The sequence below is a fragment of the Triplophysa dalaica genome, chromosome 9, assembly GCF_015846415.1.
Source record: "Triplophysa dalaica isolate WHDGS20190420 chromosome 9, ASM1584641v1, whole genome shotgun sequence".
Taxonomy (NCBI): Eukaryota; Metazoa; Chordata; class Actinopteri; order Cypriniformes; family Nemacheilidae; genus Triplophysa; species Triplophysa dalaica.
The window spans coordinates 2,185,830-2,210,292 of NC_079550.1; the positions used below are offsets into that span (position 1 = coordinate 2,185,830).

Sequence of the window (24,463 nt, forward strand, 5' to 3'; positions counted from 1 at the left end):
ATTGGATGTGTTGATTATAGCTGGCCTGTCCAATAAAAAACACACACCAGTTTTGAGTTTGCTGTTCTGAAGAAGCGTTGTCTGATGTGAACCATGCCTCGCACAAAAGAGCTCTCAGAAGACCTACGATCAAGAATTGTTGACTTACATAAAGCTGGAAAGGGCTACAAAAGTCGAATGTTTACATGTTGTATTCAATAAAAACATGAAAACGTATAATGTTTGTGCGGTATTAGTTTAAGCAGACTGTGTTTCTCTATTGTTGTGACTTAGATGAAGATCAGAACACATTTTATGACCAATTTATGAAGAAATCCAAGTAAGCCCAAAGGGTTCACATACTTTTTCTTTCAACTGTAATCGGACAATGTGACAGACTACATTTCTGATAACAGTGAAAAAGAATGTGACTCTTCTTACCGGCTAAAATTACACTGCATGCATGTTGCGTAAGATCCATACGCATCCGCACTCTGATATAAACAGTCTCACAAGGTGAAAGAAATATGAGTTACACTTTATGGACAAAAGTATTGGGACACCCCCTTCTAATGAGCAACTTTGACTACTTTAGTCATTTGCATGAATACAAATTTAAATACTACAGCATATAATGATATTTTAGGGAATTGTGTGGCGGTTTGGACAGGTCCTTTCCTATTCCGACATGACAATCCGTCTTTGTATAAGGCAAGGGTCAAAAATAAATAATGAATTCTTGCAATGTTGAAGAACTTGACTGCATAAAGATAAGTCCAAATCAGAGCCGAATACATGTGGTGTGACTTGAAATTCAACTCAAATTGTTTGCTATAGTTCAATTAATTAGTTTACAGTAAACAGTTTAATAATAAAAAATCATGATTTCTACTAATAACTTTTTTTTTCTAGGCAAAAAGAAGCTACACTCTTAAAAATAAAGGTGCTTCGCGATGCCATAGAAAAATAGTTTTTGTCTAAAGGGTTCCGTAAATAACCTTTAACATCGGAAGAAAGGTTCTTTGCGGAGAAAAAGGTTCTTCAGATTATAAAAACGTAAGATATATATTTAATGACATAAAACAGTCGACAGGAATATTTTTTTGATTTTTAAGGTCCTACTTTTGTTTTTGGAGTGTCCAACAACAAGTTTACGTACAAACACGGTGTAAAAACACTTTAATTTTCTAATAATAAGCAGTTATTATTATATCACTTCTTGACTGACTCTCAAATTATTTGTTCGGTGATACATCTGTCTAATCCCTTCCTTTCTGTCAGCCTAAGTATTCTGATCTGATTGGTCTACCAAATATGACCCGGAACTGAAATTAGAACGGCAGATGACTGTTCGCGTGATTCAGAGTCGACTCCTTTTTTCCCAAGCCAATAACTCTGTTATTCGTTCAGTTTCAGCTTTACAAATCGGCAGACTGCTTACTAAAGCAACTGCTTACTCTGACGCCCTAAGAAGCAGTGGGTTACAGTGCATTATATAACAGCTAAGGGCGTTGTGGCACGACGCGAAGCCAGTGTAACCCACTGCTTCTTGGGGCTTATTGCTTTTATAAAACGGTTATTCCATATGCGCAGCAAGGTTTCATAAAATTATGTAAATAAAGTGATATTTAGGCTATGTAATGCAGTCAGCCGTTATAAATAGGAGTATTTTTTAACGGTTTAGAACTCTAATCAACCAATCAGAATTAAGCACGAGAACTGACCGTTTTATAAATTCACACATGCAACATGTTATTTTAAGGACAAACAACAACAAACAGCAGATGTTCGCCCAATCAGTGTCTGCTTACGTCATGGGTCGTTCCTATCCTGCTGGTTTGGTACCTGCACTTTAATACACTGTAATGCACTGACATGCGTTTTATAATTATTTCATATACATACATACTCTCAAGATCAAACTGAATATATTTCTACAAAACAAACGAGTAAATGCAACATCTTGTACCTGTAGGCAGTAGAAACGTAACCTTGGTGCTAACCTTTGTATCGCAAACGTGATGTCACGCAAATTTTGTTAGCATGCTGACAAACAATCTCCTCTAACTCATAAATAACTGAAACATGCGGTCAAATGTTGCATTATTAAGCATACTAATTTAATTCTAAAGTTAAGAGCGTGTTAATACTGAGTTACAATTCAGAAAGCAGAAATACACTAAATAGACTAAATAGAAACGTAACCTTGGTGCTAACCTTTGTATCGCAAACGTGATGTCACGCAAATTTTGTTAGCATGCTGACAAACAATCTCCTCTAACTCATAAATAACTGAAACATGCGGTCAAATGTTGCATTATTAAGCATACTAATTTAATTCTAAAGTTAAGAGCGTGTTAATACTGAGTTACAATTCAGAAAGCAGAAATACACTAAATAGACTCAAATAGTTATAATAATCCAACATACTGTACTCCCATATTCAAGTTTTTTAAATGTTCTGATCACATGCAGATGCAGATACAGGCTTTGTCGCTGTGAATGATCACTGTCAGTCAAATGAGAAAAAATAATGCTGCTGTTTTTTATTAGTCTGCTGACTTAATTTGGTTTTCTCTGAATAAGTCAGATCTCACTCCTTCTTAGTCAAACTAAGAAGGCAATTCATTCTTCAGACTGACAGAAAAGGCACTGAAGCGTTGCATTCTGGGAAGGGCATAGTAAGCATAAAGAAACTGCTGACACATAACAGTATTATCACAAGCAGTATATATGTATTTAGAACCTAAACAAGACACTGAACAAAAGCTACAGTATGCTGTTACACAACAAAATGTATTTTCAGTATATTTGTGTATCAGATACATAAAGTATACGAAATGTTTGCTGTACGTTTGTGCCTTCTTGGGATTCTGTTCAGCACTAACAGCGTTAACTGTGTTTTATCCAACCTAGCCTGTCAAAATACATGCTCAATTAAACGAATAAACACAACTATGAGCCAAGAATACTTCTTTATACTTTTAAGATTGATTGAGAATAAGTATAAAACAGATTAAGAACAAGCATAGACCAATTTGAAGTCAAGTGAAGTTAAATATATATTTCCAAGATGTACTTAAAATATGTTTTTGAAAAGAGTTAGACTGAAAGTATACTTTCTTATTTGAAGTTTAATGTAGTACACAAATGACATACTTGAATACAATAATTTTTTTGAAAGGGAATGCACAATCTTGTAATTATGTTATATTGTTATAATTGACAAGACATGATAAAATATCAGGACTATAAACAACCTGGCAAACACCATAAAAACACCCTAGGGTCTTGAATAGCAGTTCCCTCCTTTCTCCCAACAATACAGGGCTAACACTTTCATTTTGTCATGCTGTTACTGTAAATTACACAGGGGTGAATCTTTTTCGATTTCATTGAGTTAAGTGAGCTTTTGTGAGAAAAAATAAACTTTCCCTGGTGAAACATGTCTGCTTTAGACGTTTGTGTGGTGAGTAACTATGAAACTGATATGGTTACCCAACCCACCCACAAATAAAAATGCTTGTCGTCTGTTCACATTCTCTCCACCTCCAAACAAACTTGTTCCTATTTATAAAACGCTTTATGTCACTCAATGATCTATTCGTGGAGGTCATGTGCCTTATAATCTTTCATTAAAATCTAAAACTTCCCCTCCCTCTCTAAACGACTTCTCTTCTCTGCATGACGTATGTCTCGGACTGAGGGCTGGATTGTATGTATAGTGTTCAATGTCCGAGCTTCCAACTGCCATCAATCCAATCAAATCTGGAAGGATGAATTTAAGACCCACCCTACAGTTTTCTAATTCCAAAAGCCGTTAAACTCTGATATACATATTAACATTTAGACATCTCAACTTACGTTTCATGGCAACTTGAACGTATTTATCTCTTCAGGGTTTAACTTTTGTTCTTTCTCATCTCTATCCAAGGATAAATTATACTGTCACCCTGAAATGTACCATCTCTCATGTCAACAGACGGAGCGCCTGTACCTTGACTGAAAAAGTCACTTAAGACATCAAAGACATAAAGTTTCTTCATTGCAGAGAGCTGGCAGAGTCTAAAGAATTATTCAAATAACTTAGTAATTAAGTAAAGATAATAAAAAACGTTAAGCATGATAATATCATGTTATTATGCATAATATGAAAATAAAGTTTAGAATAGCTTTAACACTTGTTATACTATCAGCCGTGATTATTCTATTCGGTTCTTTAAAGAGCTGCTTAATTGCATTTTGTTTGCCAGGTTGGCTGAATTGCAGTAAATGTAGTGAATGATCTAGAGGATATTTATGTTGGAAGGGTTGAGAAAACCCCTGTTGGTCTGTACTTTCATCTCTACCTTTCTCTGAATGAACATGATGAAGATTATCCAGTATTCTTTTTACCAGCCAGACACATTCCTGTTTGTGATTATCTAATAGGGTCCAGTAGACAAAAAACAGTCGAAGGTGTCCTTCTTACAATTTTCAATGCAGAAGGCCCAGTTATTGGCATTTGCTTAGTAAAGCATATGTTAGGGTCATTTGAACCAGTCCCTTACAGGAACATTATAGACTTAATGTAAGTTCTGTTTACAACATTGGTGGCGTAATATTGGTTACAGCCGGAAACAATCATTCAGACTCGCCTGTTATGTGAAGATTAGGAACTGCATGGTTTGCCAAAGTATTTCACTTGCTTAGTCAAGTGTGTAAGGTCATTATTATTGAATTTCATTGTTGTGCATGAATGGGGTGACACTTTGACCTGAGTCTCTCTATGAGTTTCCTGCTTATTTCAACTGTCTACATTATACCACACCATCCTGAAAAAACACTGGCCCACCCCTGAGTGCTGTGTGAGTTAAGATGGCCAGCTGTAGGGTTTACAGCAGTTTAGGATGAGCTTTAGTTATCTGACTTTATCACAGTTCAGAGGTCATTGAGAGCTAGATGGTCATTAAATTAAGAGTTTGACTCCCTCAGGGTCCGATCAAATTTATTCATACTGTCTCTAATTGACGGATATGACAAGAAGATATTCGCCTCTGGCTAGTGTTGTGACAGCACACACATATGACGCAAGAAGGATTATGTTCATGTAATTCTGGTCATGTTAAGAGTTTACCACCACGTAGTCTGTGTTCATCATGTGCTATTGTACCAATCTTTAGCGCAACCTGATGTCATTCTGACACGTACTGTAATTTCCACTTGTAGTAAATTTAATGCAATGTTCATGAAATGCACCATTCTCCTGGTGCTATTGATTATTAAGGTTGTTAAGATAGATACTGTATACACACGCGCACACACACATATACTGTAGAATGTCTCAACATCCTATTTTCAGGTTAAAATGAAGCTCTCCACTCAAAACCATTAAAACTTTGTGAAAAAGCAAATATTTTCCCCAACGATGACACACAAGTCCTCCGAAACACTCATACTGCGACATAGTCTCAGACGCTGGTGAGATCAATTCAAAACACTATTCTTGAATCCCAATAAGAGGTTTAAGCAACAGAGTAATTTGACAGCTCAGTGTCTATTACAATATACAACCTAAAAGAGTGCCGAATGAGCAAAATGTAAAGTTGAGCTTTAGGGAAAATTAAACTGCTTTTACTTACATGACAGTAGATGAAGTTGACAAGAACTAAAAAAAACAATGATATTGCAAATGCAACACAATATAGAACAGAAGTGCATAAATCTATAAATAAACATGGTATCCTATGCACCTTTGGCCAATTTTCGTTAAAGGATACTACAGCAATTTCTTGGTCATCTGACAAAAGATTTTTTGTTAGTAGTAGTCTTTAAAGAGCACGTTCCCCGCAATCCCATTTTCAACGTTTAGTTAGTGTGTAATGTTGCTGTAAGAGCTTAAACAATACCTGCAAAAGGATAAAGCTCAAAGTTCAGAGATATTGTCTTTAACAGAATTTGCTTTTATGGGACTACAGAGAACTGCTGGATCGGACTACAGTCCTCTACTTCCCGGGTACATGATGTCACTATTCCGAGTGCTTTTAATATCCTCCGCCCAAAGGAATAAGCCAAAAAAGGGGTGAGGCCTTCCTTAGAGAAGAGGAAGATCTGCTGGAGTAGTGTTCGGTTATTAGAGATTTCTAAACATTTGACTGAGCTAAGCTACTTTCACTTTCATCACAGTCTTACAGCTGGTAATAAGAATTCAGCTATACATTCTAAGATAACCAACGGTCAAATCACAGCTTCCATGACTTTAACATTGGCTGTTAAAGCTGTTCTGTGTAATACACTGATGTTGTGTGTGTGATGGCATACCTCTGTCTAAAAATCTTCTATGAAACGTCCTTTGAAGTCCTGCTTGCAAATGTCTCCTAGTCAATCTGCTTGTTTTACTATCCAACTCTGGTCCAATATAAAAAGGCAAAACTAACGCTTCTGTTAATTAATATAACCAGTCTCACGCCATTCGGTCCGGGGTCATTTCCCTCGCCATAGTAGGGAAAAAATTGCGATCTCTAACAAAGATTGACATTTGCACGTCAACTAGCAGACCTCCGTTACAGTTCGATCGATCCACATGTTATTAACTGATAAAGTGAAGTTGACGCCATTGTTACTGTTAATTGCTCAAAGCCAAAGTTTTTTGAATACACGTGCACTGAGAGGCTGATATGTTATGGGTGGGACATCTTCAAACACACACTCTAAGCGGGGACCCAATCCAACAGACCGGGTCAGCTTTAACAATCAAAGCATTTTAAATGGTGATCAGTTTCATGAATTGTAAATGTAAATGCAAAGTTAAATGTACGATATTTATGTTTTCGGAGTATAAACCCCAAGAAGCAAAATCACCAGTCTCCCACGGAGTAAGCCAGTGGCGACAGTGCCAAGAAACCAGAACTCCACCAAACTTAGGATATGGAGGATAAAACCTTGGGAGAGACCAGACTCAATCAGGAGAAACAGTTCTCCTCTGACATGTAACACTGCTGCAACTTCAAAGAGAATGAATACTGTAAGCCATGAGATTCAACAGAAATATATATGTGTGAAAAGAGAGCTTGTGGGAATAGAAATTTTTTTTACAGCTCTGTCCCATATTACACTGGCTTTGGTTTCCTTTAGGTTGTGGCTGTAGTCATCAGAAGGTAGTAGAAGCATGAGCATCTGGTTGAACTGAGATGAGCATCAGGCCAGATCCAGAGCTGGGACTGACAGCCTCTGGTGTTCTCGGGAACCCGACAAACTGTCAAGCTGCTCACAGAAACTGAAATAAAATAAAACCGTATGATGCGGTATGACAAGCCAACTATATTGCAGACAATACTTGTTTAGAATGTGAATTAGATGAATGCTTGATTAAAGAGATGGCTGGGGAGGCTATTTCCGAGTTTAAAATGTATAAATGATAATAGTTTGGAATTGCAATGAGATTTTTTTATATTTGGGGTTACCGAACCATCTGATTCCTAATGGCTTAAATACATTGATTTCTGACCTTACTGTTGTCTTGCAGGTGCTGTGAGTGCGGGGCATCCCTGTCACACTGGTACTATGAAAAGGATGGCCGTCTCTTCTGTAAGAAGGATTACTGGGCTAAATTCGGAGAGCTGTGTCACGGATGTTCGGAGCCCATCACCACTGGACTCATTATGGTGAGTCCAAACCCGTCAGAATCCAGACCTGTCTCATCTCTCCTCACTCCAAAATCCTGTTTTCAGTCCGGCAGTCTAGGGGTTTCCCCAGTTATGCAACTCTACAATACGCCATTCACAGTTATCTTACAAGATGAAGGAAAGAGCGCTTTTGTGTGCTTTGAAAAATGTGTCAATGAAAGGAATGTTTCACTGCTAGCTTTGTGTTTCTACAAGAATTACAGGCTTTTAAAAATAGCCTGTGTTGTGCTTGAATCATCACAAACTCTTGCCATCTACTCTTCATGCTCAAATGAAACGCATTAAAAGAAATGCATGAGTACGCTAAATGCCAAACATTCGGTCACATACAGAAATATAAAATTAGAAACTACTCTTTTGTTTCGGATGTCCTACAGTAACGTTTTGTAAACAAAGAACGCTACCATCTTATCATCAAAAATGAAATAATAGCATGCCTCTCCTGAGGTTACAGATGAAAGATTTTTATCATTAGTTCTCCATATATAATATTTAAATTCAATTTGATTTATAAAGCGCTTTCACAGTGTGCATTGTTCAAAAGCTGCTTTACAGGAGAGAAAATAAGAAAAACAGAAAGGGTAAAACACAGTACAGTGCATGGTGTTTCTGGAACAAGCGAAATCATTCTAATAAAGTGATGTTAACGGAGTTTACAGAACTATTAAGCTAATCTAATATCAACAGTCTCCCGGTGAGCAAGCCAACACGGCCCTGTGATGAGGAACCCAAACTCCAATGATAAATAAATGTGATTAACTTTAATTAAAAGTTACTCAGTAAATGTTTATGAAAAACAGGGAGAGCTTATTAGCTGTGGTGCACTTTTATTCAGGTTTACGTCTAACCTTGATCTTGTTACAGTCTGTTCACCTCCTGCATGAAGTGAAGGCCGTATATCTGGGCTCCAGATATTATTTGTTAATACAGCAACACACAAAGCAGACACATTCTGCACTGTTGAATTTATAACTGTTGTTTAGCACACACACACTGTTTATAAAACATAGAGGTGCAGCTAACAGGAAGAAATGCATGAGGGTAAAAATGGGTTTCACCCTTCCTCCCAGCATCCTGCCCTCACACTTTTTCTATAATGTTCTATCAGTCTTTAATGATCGTGAGGAAGGTAAGACCACAGTTTGACCACAGCTACCATTTTTTGTGTTCTGCGGTAGAAAGAAAGTCATACAGTTTGAAATGACAAGAATGATGATAGAATTTTCATTTTTGTGTAAACTATCACTTTAATCCACCTTGAGATACATTTGTTTACAATACACTATATAATCAATATTTATATTTACTATATTTACTGGACATTTCACAGCACTAGTCTGTTGTCAGCAATTTCAGATTGACTCATTCCCTAAAGTATGTTTTTCTGATAAAACATTTGAGTTTTTGAAGGGCACTTTACAACGGATCGTGCCAAACATGAGCTAAAAAATGGTTTAGTCTGAACAGGCGTAAGCTTTCATGTCGACCTGACTTTATGTTGGTTGTCTCAAAGTTTGATCCCAGCATGCACATGTGAAAATGGAAAGCCCTGTTTGGACTATTGACATGTGATGTCTGACGGGTTCAGAGGGCAGCTAGTGTTGGCATTGAGGTCAGAAATCATCACCCTGATCAATCAATCTCACAGCAAGATCCAAGAACGCACCCCCAAAAATGGGAGTATAATGTTATAAATACATGTGCTGTATCTTAATTATGATTTGATATGGAAACAAAGCACTGTAATCAACTATTTTAGGCACAACGTTCAATGTGTAATTATCAATGTGTTATTATTAATATAATTTCCTGCCTATGTAAAAAATGTGTAGATTTGCCAATTGATTACAAATGAAGTCAATAGCTAGTAGCTCTTCATTGCCGATAGTAACTTGACTATAGATTTGACCGTGTTTTCCTCAAAGCAGTGAGTTCCAACTGTGTATTAGCCGGAGGGCTGCGATGAGTGGGGGAGGTGTGTGTGTGTGTGTCTGCGCAGACGTGTATGAGCTCTCCAGGAAATGAAATTACCCACTAGGATGGAGAGAGAGTGTGACACAGAGCTTTCCGTGATGAGCTCAGCGCTGGGCGTGTGGGGTGAGTGGGTCTCTCTCTGTCTCTTGCTCTTTGCTGCTGGTGTGTTTTAATTCAAGCATGCCACATTCGCTGAAATGATCTGATTGCTTTAGCCACTGGCTGTCATGGTCGGGGATCTGGTTTATTGGAGCTTCTGCTGTCTGAGACTCTCGAAGAGAGAGAAGGTAGGACACTTTCGGTCACACATCTGTCATGACATCACAACCCTGTTTATGTCTGATCAAACATCCCTAGAATTTCATGCTTTCGTTCATTTACTTCAAAACGTTTCATTCGAAACATGCTTTTTAAATCTCATAGTAGTTTGATGGACTCTCAGCCTTGACTGCTTTTCTGGGTTGTCGCACTGTCCTCATGTGTTTATATTTGTGATTTCTGACCCAAGGACATTTCAGCTAAGGCCTATAGCCAAATTATTATTTTACAGTAAGATGATGAAAATGATGGCCAGTATTATAAATTCATAGTTTTGTACCATCTGTTATCTGTAACTGAAGCCTCTCCATCAGCATTTCGTTCAAAACGTACTTTAGGAACCTTCAGTAATTTATTTCTCAAGTCCTCTTTTGATTGGCTTCCAGTATTAACTGATTCGAAAGCTGCTAGTAATGTTGTCTGAATCTAGAATGGTTACCAGTGTTGAGAGTCTTCAGATCCTCGGTCAGGGTAACAAGGATCATTCATTTTACACATACATGATGATGACAAGGCTGTGAGAGTAAGATTTTACTGAAATAACTTTAGAGATCACGTAGATCACGTAGAAGCTTTCCTGTAGCTCAGTGGTAAGAGCATTGTGTTAACAACGCAAGGTTGTGGGTTTGATCCCATGGGATTGCAAATACCTATGTAAAATGTATAGGATAAAGCAATGTAAGTCGCTTTGGATAAAAGCGTCTGCCAAATGCCTAAATGTAAATGTAAATGTAGATCTCTTTTTTTACAATATATGATTTTATGAGATCTATGTCCAGTGGATATATGAAAATATTTCTATATACGATCTACATTAAGTTACAGGAACTATTGAACAGTGTTGGGTAATTAATTACTGGTTACTAATAGTGATCGACCGATAAATATTTTTTTAACCGATCCAGATATCAATTATTTGCATGTTTATGTGCCCGATACCTCATATGCAGAACCAATGTTTATTTGCTGTTATACTTTTGTTTTTGACAAACTGATTACAAGACAACTGAACAAACCAATTTATTTATAACAGTCACTCCCTCCTTGCATACAAAGCAAAAAAACTTGCATTTACACACCAATAAATTAGGGGGTCTGAAAGAGTGCAAAAAATAAAGTGTACTGTTACTAAAGTGCCTTTGTTCAAAAAAAATTAAGTCAAATAACTCCCTCAACTGGTATGTTACGTTGATAATATTTTTGTCAGTCTTATGAAAAGCGCCTCACAAGAGCCCTGCCCCAGAGAATCATCAGTCTTTATTGATTGTCGATTGGCTAGTTTTAGCAAAAGGCCGGACTACCGTTGCTAGAGTGGCCATATTGAGCGCTGAATTCCTCGCCATTCATTGTAACCACAATGATCTTGTCAATATTAAAATCATTGCCTTTTTATGTTTGTATAGATGTGTTTGGAGTGAAATACTTTATGGGTCTTATTCACTGAGCATGTGCTTGAAGTTTGTAAAAAAATGTTTTCCCTAACGCTTCCACATGATGCATTAGAAACTTTCATATATGAATGTTTTCTTAATGTAGAAAATAATGTAAAAAAGACTTATACCACATGTATGCAATCCATGATTTTGTCTTGGGTGAAACCAACTTATAGGCTTTATTAACGCATCCCGTGCATCCTTGCTTTTTATAACCTCCACCAGTTTCACCTCTGGACAGACTTTTTAACAACAGAGCTTTCTGGCTTCCAGCTAAAACCTTCTGTTCATTATTGGTCACATTCTTTTCTTTTGTAATGCCTTTCATTATAATTTCTCTGGTTAGCTGGTTTGAGTGTATTTTTTCGAAAACTATTTTTTGGCACTCAACTCAACTCAACTTTATTTATATAGCGCTTTTTACAATTTTCATTGTTACAAAGCAGCTGTACATGAGACACATTGAATACAAGAAAAACAACTAAAGGCATATACCTGTAAAAACAAGAAAAAGGTGAAAACACAGAAGACAGACATACAAATGCTCCACACACACAATATGCATACATACTTACACACATTGAACACACGCAAACACACTCGCACACACGCACAGTGAAAGCACACATAGGAGAGAGAACCACAGGTCAAATATTAAACGGACTAAACATTCTTATATGCAATATTAATTATGTCTAACTTCTAAATTCTAAAGCAGCCCCCCCCGGCCAGGCAAATAGTGCAAAACAATATGCAAACGGTGGCGAGGAACCCAAAACTCCAATCGAGAAAAAAAACCTCATGAGATCCCAGGCCCAACCAGGGGATTCCATTTCCCCTCTGGCAAAAGCTGCTGCCTCTGCACAAGCTCAACAGTGCTTGCACAACAAGGCTAAAATAAAAAATAAATAAACTTACGAATAAGGTAAATTATAGATTTAAGATTATCATTAACAATCTAATAGCATTTGAAGTGTTGTAGAAAAATCCTCTCAAGTTGCCGCGTCCTTTATCCAGCTCTATCATCTCAGCTCTTGTCAGGTCATCGCTTCCCATTCTCAGCTCTGCCATCAGGTCTGGGCATGAACTGCATCCTGCGGTAACCTTGGAACAAAAAGACAAGACTGGCTGAGAGTAGAGTACTGTACTGCATTCTTCGGCACGCGAACGCTTATTCAAAATACTCAAAAACAAGCTAGAGAAAATTCAAGTCTATAAACATGAAGGCGGAAAGTATTGGTGTGAAGTTTACTGTGTACTGATGCAGTCCATCAGCAGACATATTGATGCCTTCAGGTCATAATTCTTATAACTGTAAACAAGTTGAATTTCTTAAATTTGTGTTGTTTCACCATCATGACCTCTACTGATTTTCCAGTTGTATTTTCTCAGTGGAGTGTGTCACGCAGTCATATCTTCTGTCCTAAAGGGAAACATGTGCTTCTCAGTGTTGTCATAGGACTTCCCGCCATCCACCCCATTACTCACAACCATGTGCATTTACTAAAAGAAGGAAAAAACATTTCCATTTTCATCACGTGAACTAATCCCCATGAACAGAAGCTTTTATCAAACTTTCCACGGGACTTTTTTATTTTTCTTATTTTCTTATTGAGTTTGGTCCTTTCCCAGGATTACAGTCACATGTGAAATGTGTGCTGTCTGTGTGCTGGAGGGCAAAAGTGAAACACAAAACGTGTCTTGGATGAAAGGCATTTGACGGCTAAGTCAGAAGACAAGATCCGATGAAAAGTTATTGTGGAGTTAATCGTCTGTAGTTTTATTTATAGTTTTGTATATCTTCCATTAAGTGCAACAAGGGGGTGGGTAAAGAATCTCCTCATCCATTGACGTGTTTGTGGTTTATGTGTTCTTTCCGCGTTGGTTGAGGGTTTGTAAGGTGGGTGCTCATATGAGAAAGAGGTGGGCTTACAGTGTCCTCACAGCATAACGTTGTCACATTTTCCCCTCTGAAGGTGTCATTTACATATTATTATTATTATTATTATTATTATAAAACAAAAGTAGATTTGTAATGTAAGCAGTTCAATAGCCCAGTAGTTTATCTTTTCTACTATTGCTGACATTGAAATGCCACGAGATATCGGTCTGAAGCTGTATTTTTATATTTCTACTTATGTTCGCATTATCTGCAAATGCAACAATAGTTTTTCACTCTGCCATTTCTACACATTATACATTATACAGAATATAAAAGTTTTGCAGAAATCACTAAAAGAATGTATATGCAAGTTAAAACATGTGAAAGTGTTAAATGTGTCAGAAGACAATGTGTTAAATGTTTTGAGAAATGTGTCCTTTTTTGAGAATGAATGAATTGTTGGGAAAATAATGCCAATTTTATCGGCTGTTATAATTTACAAAAAGTGTTACATTTAACGTAACATTAATAGTACAAAACTCTGATGTCAGCAGTCCCCAAGTGAGCAAACACCGAAAAAAGAAAAGAAACTTGTTTTGTCTGAGTTTAACAATAGAAAGGTGCTACTCATTCTATATTTAAAGGAGGGGATTTATAAAAAACAATTGCCTGGATATTAGAGGTGCGTGAACTTTATCCACATGCTTACCCCATTCTCACCTCTTCGGATATAATGATTACCCCCGATCTAATGATTTCTCACCGTACTTTTTTTGCATATGTATGAGGTCAATAATGTTATGTTTACTCAGGGTAAAATGCAGGCTATTGAAAGAAGATAACCCAAAGAAGCCTTTTTTAACAAAAAAAAAAAACGGGAAATTCAGCCATTCAGAAATAAGTAATCACTAATGTACATTGTACATATATTTTGACACAGCTAGTGTTGCTAATGTATCTTAATATATAAAATGATTGAGGATTTGCAATAATACATTCTATTGTGTATTCTATAATATAAGTTTTCGTGTTTATTACTGAATATGCTTATGTGCCTATCTAAGCCCGTTTTCTTCACTTTTATGTTTTGATATCTGTAACACAAGTGAATGTGTTTTTGTGTTACAGGTTGCTGGAGAACAGAAGTACCACCCGGAATGCTTCACGTGTCTAAACTGTCAAGCTTTTATAGGAGATGGAGACACATACGCTCTGGTGGAGCGCTCCAAACTTTACTGGTGAGCACATTGGTGATATGGTGAGCGTAACATTTGAGCTGGGGGTGGGAACCGGAAGTGTTATGGTCAGTGGTTTGGAGCGTTTTTCAAACTGGCCAGAACAGAAATGAAATATTTGAAGTGATCGGAGTTACTCACTTGAAGTGATATAAACTACATGAAGTATTCTTATTAATGGAAGTCGTTTACAGAGGTCGTTCCACTCGGCGGCTATGTTTGCGTTGCCTCTGGGCAGCTATTTATGTCATAGCAAGTCCACAGACCTATCTACTTTAATGGGCAGATATTTCTAAAATCGCTGGCAAAAATGTTTGATGTGATCTGGGGTGATTTCTGGATGCCTAATTACTCACCTGACTTGAAATCTAGCCTAACCATACTATTAAAAAAAAACGAGTCGTACGTTGTGTTATGGCGCACCGTTTTTTTCCTTAATTAAACTTATAGGTTATAGACAAGGTAATAATGTTTGAACTATTTCACACTAAATATTCATTGAAGAAGACCTGTTTGAGTCCTTAAGTCTTAAAAACTATGCACACTATAAATAATTACATTTCATACAGGATACATTGATTTTCTTTCAGTTAACAGAAACCAAGCTGATGTGGTTGTCAGACAGATGTTAAAACACATAAAAAAAACACATCACAGTGATTTAATGACTCCTATAATATTTAGGAATATCTGTCTTCCCCATTCAAGGAGATAGGACTGTGGTATTGCTATTACTGAAACGCCTGTACGGTGTTATTGCAAACCTGTCTGTTGAGTGGCGGGACTTCCTAAAATAATCCGTGGTTCTATTTCGTCAGGGCTTTTCTGAATCGTCGTCGAGGGCGTTACAAATCAGCATGCTCAAAGAACCACTAGGTGTCACAATAGAGACGAGTGTCGGATTGTTTCGAAGCCTTGACACACCACAGATCTATATTGCCACCAGATGTGTTCAAGCCACTTTGTTTGTATGCCCAGCCACTTTGGCAGGTTGAATATAATTCTAATTGCAGTGCGACACTACAAAACTACAACTCCCATGAGCATAGCCTCCATCCGGTGTTTGCTCATCGGAATGCAAAGAACTGACCGACGTCACACAACACACATCTCATAATGAGATTGAATCTAATTAAATAACTCAAGTCATTTCAGCATGCCAAAGTCAATTTAGGCATGCTGAATATAAAATGTATTTAAAATGTTTTTTCCCAACAACAAAATTGTGGCTAGTGAAAATGCTGAGTGGTAGTAATTTTGGAAATCAACAAGCCGAATTGGCTGGTGAGCAAAAAAGATAATGTCATGTGAAAAAAGTTCATTCATATCATTGTTTGTGTCCTTATGAGAAATTGTTGATTTTTATTATAACATTTATTTATTTTATTCTAACATTCTTTTCCTTAATATGCATACGATATTGTGTGTATTAATGGGATAGTCCACCCCCCCAAAAAAAATCTGTCAAGAATTAACCATCCTCAACGTGTATAAACCTGTATACATGTCTTTGTTCTTTTGAACACAAAGAAACATATTTGGAAAAATATGAGCAACTGAGATGTCTGGGGCACCATTGACTAATAGTAGGATATAACGTAACATATGTCAGTGCTATTGTTTTGTCTCAAGATGCAAACCAGCAATGTTTTTTCTAAGGCATTCTTATAAACTAGATTTATGTTTAAAATAAATAAATGTTAAATTAGGTGACTTGAAAAGAGCTTGTATGATAATAAATCTGCTGTGTCTCCCTCTAGTGGTCACTGTTATTATCAGACCATCGTGACACCTGTCACCCTGCCCGAATCTCCGTGCTCTAGGATTCCTCACACAGTCACTCTGTTGTCCATTCCCCCCTCCACCGATGGCAAGCGTGGATTCTCTGTGTCCATAGATCAGGGGCCGAGTCCCAACAGATACTGCTCCGACCACACTGTCAGAGTCACAAAGTGAGTGGGTCTGTCCGTGTTTGTGCAGGTTTCTATACATTGTGGGGTCCCATGGTTCAAATTGGTTGTTAAACAAACTTAGTGATGTTTATTTGAAAATGTGAAAAATGGAGCAAGGTTGTTTATGGATTTGGTTTAAGGGTAGGATGAGGGTTCGAAGAATAGAAAATACAGTTTGGACAGTATTCAAGTGGTTATTTGTATGGAAAGTCCCCACAACATATAAAATAATATTATTTAATTATTTTAATTATGTGTATAAAAACAATGTCAAAGCTATTTTACCCATATGGGTGTGACCTATTTATGGTTTGAGTGCATGTTTGTTTTGTGTTTTAAGGGTGGACTCTGAATGCGTCAGTCCAGATGTGAAGAACTCTATTCATGTTGGTGATCGGATACTCGAGATCAATGGCACCCCGATTCAGAATGTTCCTCTAGATGAGGTAAACTTTTAAAACCTAATGTGCTGTCGATGAAGTGTGCCTGCTAAACGCCTTTACTCACACAATTAATGACTTTACTTATCATCACAAAATCTAGTTTATTTATCTTAATCCAACAAACCCTGTTGAAAAAACACCATATGTTGGGTAAGGTATGTATTGATGCTGGTTTGTGCTGGTTTAAGATGGTCACATGCTAGTATTAGATGGTCACATGCTGGTTTAAACTTGTGATGTGCTGGTTTTAGCTGGTGAGGAACCAGCAAATGACCAGCTTAAACTAGCATCTGACCAGTTTAAACCAGCACATGACCATCTTAAACTAGCATGTGACCAGTTTAAACCAGGGCTGCGATTAGCCCCGACAAAATGTTGCAAAACTATTTTTAAATGGAAACGGTGGTGTTATTGAACACACTGTTGTGAGGACGCAAGAGTTGAACTATGGCAGCTGAGAGCTTGAACATGCACGTCCTTGTGAGGTAGTTTAAATGTGTCTACTGCAGCTCGGTATACACAACAATTGAAGATATTAGAAGAGATTTATTTTGCAGTATTCAACACGTATTTATTCCGATTTCATCAGGCCCCGAAAATTCTTCAAAAAGAACACAAAGAATGGCCATCTCAGCTGCCATAGTTCAACTCTTGCGTCTTCACAACAGGATGTTCAACTGCACCACCGTTTCAGTTTAAAAAACGTCTTTCAACGTTTTGTCGGGGCTGAACGCAGCCCAGCATATGCGGTTGTTTTCAACAGGGAAGTCCTTGAAAACGTATCGTTTCGAGTTTATAGTATTAAAAATTATCACAAGGAACATCCATTAAACCTTGCTTCTAGGTCAATGAATAAGAAGTTCTGTGTCAATAGAAAGTTTGATGGGTATTTTCGTGGAGACTCGAACGGTTATGGAACGATTTTCTTACTTGATTACTCTATAATGGGAACGAGTTTACTTCATCAATCTTTTGGGACTTTTAAGATGCAAAAAAAGAAATATTTTATGTCAACTAGCAATTTTGGTTCATATATACTTGATTTGTCTACTGCAAGCTGCTGGGGGATGAAACATTAGAGTGTGAACACTTTATAGGTGCCATTAGTTACAGTACAGTAACAAAGTGCAGCATAGTCAATTCAACATTTTCATGAATTTGCATGAAATTTACACAAAGTTGACTGTCTGTGTTTGTGTCAGATTGATTTGCTTATTCAGGAAACCAGTCGATTGCTGCAGCTAACTATTGAACATGATCCACATGACCTCGGGCAGCCTATGGACCAGACCGACGGCCCCACGCCCCTTTCTGAGGGGTCTAGTCCCGTCACCCCCATCACACGACCCCCGAGTCAGGAGCTCAATAACCTACGGTCACGCATGATCACGTAAACCTCAAAATTCACTTCAACTACATATTGATACAATAACTTAAATTAAATCTTGAGGAATATATTACGTATGGTTAAACTTTGTTTTAAGGTGTCTGTGATAAAATGTGAATACATACAAGTTGATGTGTGTTGTTTCTGCTAAATGTAATGTCTGCTAAATGACTAAATGTTTCTGCAGGCGCAGCTACAGTATTGACAAATCCCCCAGCTCCAGTAACACGCCATCGCCAATGTCTCTGAGGAAAGACATCGGCCGTTCAGAGTCACTGCGAGTCATGTCCAACCACATGCACCGAATATTCAGAGCCTCTGACCTGATCCATGGAGAGGTGCTTGGGAAGGGCTGCTTCGGCCAGGCCATAAAGGTGAGCACACCACATGCGCTCCCACTGTCATTTTACTCTTGTGCATTTCATGTTAGTGAATTTTCTGCTTGCATGGAATAATGTGCAGTAGGCCTATACAGACATAGAACACGGCCCTGAATACTATGAAGTGCACTTCAATTTAATTTCTCTCTCAATATGACATAAATGCAAAAACATGACATAAACAACATTTATGTGAAAGATTGTACACGACATGGATGAAAGTATTGGCACGTCCCCTCCTAATAAACATATCTATCTATTCAAGTCAAGTTCTTCAAAACTAGATGGAAACAATAATTTCTTTGTGACTCTTGCTTTGTGCACGGGGCATTGTCATAGGGAATCATGGTATAGGAAAGAGCCCTGCCCAAACTGTTGCAATGAATTGAGAAATACACAATTCTCTAGAATATCATTATACCATGGTGTGGTATAAAAGTAAGCCTCTTTAAAAAAAAGTTTCCAGCCTACACCAGCATTTTTTAACATTTTCACCCAACTTTATGGCTCACAGTAAATTTTATGTAAAGAATATATGGACAAAAAATATGGCAAATGAAAGAACAGAGTCTCCACTTTTAAACAAAAGAAAACGTATTCTTCTATCTTCATTTTATCACTCCGTAGATGTGGGTAGGTTTCTTCAAAAATGCATCACTTTGATTAAACAGCGGAGATAATTAATGTTTTTTTTCAAAGATTACGCCCAGATTACACTCAGAACAATCATTAAAAACCGCTAAAACATATACATTCTAGGTTCTGGGATTCTGTACTTTTTCCCAAAGGTGTGTTAAAACGCCACCTGCTGTACAACAGTACTAACACGGATTGCTGTAATAACTTGTCTTTGGCATGGAACCGTTTTTTTTTTAATGATGAGATAACTCGTCAATGGCGGTGAAAGAGGTAAAAGCCTTAAACACACGGGTAGCTCCAGTCAGTTTGAGTACATTTAAAAAGAACTTTCCAAATTAACCGTCATTTTCACCTGTTTGATCTAAAATGACACTGTATAAATAAAAGCTTTAACTTGGCAAATTACCATGGTATAAGCGAGATAATCCACGGCTAGCCTTTGCTTCGCGTCGGGTGGTTCTTTGCATCCACATCGTGCATTAAAAGCCTTTAATGCATGTCTAGCCGTGGATTATCTCTTATTTATATGCTGTAGCATTAAATCAAAATTATTTCATTATTTACTCACCCTCTTGCTTCTAAACCCTTAAGACCTCAGTGCACCTTCAGAAATTAAGATCCAGTTTCCAGGCCTCCTCATAGACATTGTAGTAATTGCGCAAAATTAACAAAAATAATGGCTTTAATCAACAAACTCTTTCCTGTCAGTCTCCAACACGAGTTCACGACAGCATTTCGATGCATGCGCTTCCAGGTTTTGTGCCAAATGCCACATGTGCCAGCAAAGTTTGTGTCTGCTTACACCAATTGTAAACACAGTGTGACTTCCGGGTTGTTAGTCAGAATGTCATGGTCTACCACCATGCATGCGGCGTTCGGCACACAACCCGAATGCGCATGCATTGAAGTGCTCTGAGACTGACGGGGATGTGAAAACTATGTTGATTTAAGTCGTTATTTTTGTTTCTTTTGGGCACATAAAATTTATATTGAACCATTTTTACCATGTCTTTACTACTTTTCTGGACCTTGACAATTTCTTCAATGTCTATGGGAGGTTTGGAAGCTGGATGGATGTCATCAAAACTATCCCAGTTTGGGTTTCGAAGACCCAAGGTGGTCTTGAGGGTTTAGAACGACATGAGGGCGAAATATTACATTTTTGGCTCACAGAAACGACTACGGTTGTCAAACAATATTTGTATCCAGTGTAACTGAATGCCCCTTGAACACGCAATATAACGAGGTCATGTGACACATGCTGCATACTGCTATTGTTGTTGCTGTTGTTCCTGTACAAAAAGCAGCAGGCAGTTAACAGTGTACAGTATATTGGACAGTTGAAGAACACACATCTGTTGGTCACACATGTTGATGACATCATGGCTTTTGTCATCACCAGGTTACTCACAGGGAGACAGGGGAGGTGATGGTAATGAAGGAGCTCATTCGCTTTGATGAAGAAACACAAAGGACGTTCCTTAAAGAGGTGTGTATTCAGAGGAATGACTGCCACTATAGCATACACAGGGGTGGAGAGTTACAGATTACATAGTACAGCGTTATGTAATCAGTATACAAAAAAGTATTACAGATTACAGTTAGATTTTGTAAAAAAGGTAATACCGTCAGGATTACTGTGCATAAACTAAATAAATCAGTATTTTGTTATAATAACACATATTTTCATTAATCATTAAATCATTAAATAAACGAGCTCCAATAATCTTAACTAACAACAGGCAACAGTCCAGTTCAACAGTTTAAACAAAGTAACGGGGTAAATAGCAGACTCACGCACTACAGCAGACTTGTGATGATTTGTTCGCTTCTCCTAAATTACTGGAGTAAGCGAGCAGTTTAAATGCACTTACAGTCGCTGGAACACGCCTTCTCGATTAGCAAAACAAAGTCTGTACGACTTGAATGAGCCACGGATCAAACAGCGATCAACTAGCTCGGTGCTTTTAAGTTCAAACTTGTAATGTCAAGCCGTAACGAGCGACTAACGGCAAATTAAATTCAGTACAAACGCAACAAAAAGCGCTAACAACTTAGCACTCAGTCAACAAATCATTAAATAAACGAGCTCCAATAATCTTAACTAACAACAGGCAACAGTCCAGTTCACCAGTTTAAACAAAGTAACGGGGTAAATAGCAGACTCACGCACTACAGCAGACTTGTGATGACTTGTTCGCTTCTCCTGTTGTACAGTACAGTAATTCCTGGTTCTGTTGTCAGTTATTACTCAAGTGAGTAATAACATGTCCAATAGGCAGATTAAATTGCAGGGAATTGAGTCAATGCTGACCCTGTGAAACTTCTCAGCTCTTTCCTTTTTAAGAAGAAAAGGCAAAAACATGGTTGTACAGTGCACACTATGCCTTCCAGCTACAAAAACACTTTCTTTATCATAGGTTACAACCATATGACATTTTCTTCAATATTTTGCATCAAATACCTTACATTTTGGACCAAATCCTTATTAAATACAAGTTTAATATTTCTTATTAATTTAATCTGTATATAAAGAGTCTCCGCAACAGTTCTCATGTGTGATACAAGTTTGCACTTCCGTGTTTCCCATAACGCTCTATGTGTGTGCACTGATAAATGATTTCATCCAACCGTCTCATTCGCTCCAGTTAGATGTTGTTAATGTTTGAAAGTTGGCCAGTTCGGAGTCTCCGCAACAGTTTTTGCGTTTTAAGTTTGCGTTGCTGTCTCTACGTGCGCTGATCAATGATTACATGTGAATTAAAGCCAAATTAACATTTGTTAATCATATAAATGTATTAACTAACTGTAGTAGAGTAGGCGGGGCGAGACCGTGGTTCGAGTCCGGTGAGTAATTGTGAATTAGCGCCAGCTGTGCGCACACCGGCCTCGAATCACGTAGGAGATGGGAGCATATAAAAGGAACGAGCGACCGGACCGTCGAAGAGAGAGGACCGGGCCCGAACTTATGTTATGTTTGTATTTGTATTTATATTTATGTTCATGTTATGTTCGCCGGCGGTCGTCCGTGAGGGGCCACCGGCTGTTATATTAATTTATTAAATGTTTAGAATGTCTTCCGGTTCCCGACTCCTTCCTTCCTTTTAATGAAGTTTGTTACAGTGGTGCCGAAAACCCGGGAGGAAGGAGAGTACCCCGGCTGGTTGAGGAACGAGCGGCAGCATGTCGGGGAACCGGACTTTAATTTTTTTTTCCTCTCTCCCCTCTCTCTTTCCGGTCGCTCCGAGGGCTCCCGTCTCCGTTGTCTCGTCTCGTCGCTGCATACCCCCCACCCCCCCCGAAGGAGGGGGAGGGAGCTTGCACAGTCGCGGGGGTACCCCCCGGCCTGTGAGGGGTGATGGGGTTATGTAGTAGAGTAGGCGGGGCGAGACCGTGGTTCGAGTCCGGTGAGTAATTGTGAATTAGCGCCAGCTGTGCGCACACCGGCCTCGAATCACGTAGGAGATGGGAGCATATAAAAGGAACGAGGAAGAGAGAGGAACGGGCCCGAACTTATGTCATGTTTGTATTTCTATTTCTATTTATGTTCATGTTATGTTCGCCGGCAGTCGTCCGTGAGGGGCCGCCGGCTGTTATATTAATTTATTAAATGTTTAGAATGTCTTCCGGTTCCCGACTCCTTCCTTCCTTTTAATGAAGTTTGTTACACTAACATTAACAAACAATGAATGATCAATACATTTGCTCAAGTATTTATTAATCTCCTTTAAATCTTAGTTAAAAGATTCATGACAGAATTTTCATTTTTGGGTGAACTATTCCTTTAAGTCACTGAATACTTTTTTTGAAGTAATTAGTAACTGTAACGGAATACGTTTTAAAAGTAACCCCTACACAGGGCTGTACATACACTAGTGCTACAGAGGTTTTGTAGTAAAGTTTTGTAGCACAGGGCAAACAGTTGTAGCACAAGTGTAAAACGTCTGGTATATTAGAAACAAATATACACATACAAATATATATTCACACAAACAAGGGGCTCTGTCTAAAACACGTGCAAAACTGTATCACATCGGTGCTACACTGGCAAATTTTGATTTTTATATACAGCTATGTCACACTGTACGGCCTTGCCCTTACAGTACCATAATTCATGTTAAGAAGGTCGTCTCCTCAGATCATCATTTAGCCAGCATGCATCGGCTGGAAATAAAAAAGCGTATGAGCTGTGCTTCTCATCAAGTTCTTTTGAAGAAATGGAAATGTTAATAAGTTAAAACAAACAAGATGAAGAATCTATAGTTCATTAGGATTAAAATGTCTTTAAAAATGGAGATGTATCGTACTTATGAGCAGATGAGATTTTTTTTATATTATTATTATTATCAGCTTGGGTTAATTGTTTATGTATAATAATAGAATTGTCTCAAGTGACACACTTTGACTTGTGTGTTTGTGCTATGTTATGTGCCCAGGTGAAAGTAATGAGATGTTTGGATCATCCTAATGTCCTGAAGTTCATCGGTGTCCTCTACAAAGACAAACGGCTCAATTTCATTGCCGAATACATCAAAGGAGGGACACTGAGAGAAATAATCAAGAAAATGGTGTGTGTTTGTGTAGTGAACATGACAAATGTTTCATTTAATGCATTCCTGTTAATATATGCTGTTCTGTGATTGAACAGGATAGCAGTTATCCGTGGAAACAGAGAGTCAGTTTTGCAAAGGACATCGCCTCTGGCATGGTGAGTGAACTCTATAACCAGGGTGCAATTTTCCGGGGGATGGGGGGATTTACCCCCTCTGGTCACGTCTGTGTACGTGTGAGATTGTGCGGACTCATTGAAGCGCCCACACATTGCAATTTTAAGCTGGTTGCTGACAAGCACATCCATTCAGGCAGGAGAAGCGATAGAAGAAATGTTATATCTGCATCATAAAAACGGGTGGGGCCTAAATCAAATAAGTCTCTCTTTCAAGACTGAAGGTTTAGAATCAGTGCATTTTCTGTCTCCCTTTTGATTATTTCAGAGTACGCATGAAAGGAGTTCCTTAGAAATAAAGTGAACTCTCATATATTTCTTAACTTTTGTTCAAATTTGTTAAAGCTGTAAAGCGCTAATTTGACAGGCAAATGACACCACACCGCTTCTGCATTCGTTTCGTACGTGTTTAAAATCAATTAATCAGTACTACACGGTGCACGTCAAACAA

At 38.0% G+C, this 24,463-nt stretch overlaps 1 protein-coding gene across 6 annotated transcripts in view; it reads left to right on the forward strand.

Moving 5' to 3' along the window:
* limk1a (LIM domain kinase 1a) overlaps positions 1 to 24,463 on the forward strand; it is an 82,127-nt gene that overhangs the window by 45,469 nt on the left and 12,195 nt on the right. For 3 of the 6 annotated variants that reach the window (XM_056757502.1, XM_056757505.1, XM_056757504.1), the window contains 9 exons: positions 7,484 to 7,622; positions 14,379 to 14,488; positions 16,246 to 16,437; positions 16,778 to 16,883; positions 18,083 to 18,270; positions 18,455 to 18,641; positions 20,689 to 20,775; positions 23,723 to 23,854; positions 23,935 to 23,994. In XM_056757502.1, the coding sequence (XP_056613480.1) occupies positions 7,484 to 7,622; positions 14,379 to 14,488; positions 16,246 to 16,437; positions 16,778 to 16,883; positions 18,083 to 18,270; positions 18,455 to 18,641; positions 20,689 to 20,775; positions 23,723 to 23,854; positions 23,935 to 23,994 (1,201 nt within the window). The other 3 variants (XM_056757506.1, XM_056757508.1, XM_056757507.1) reach the window with 3 other exon arrangements.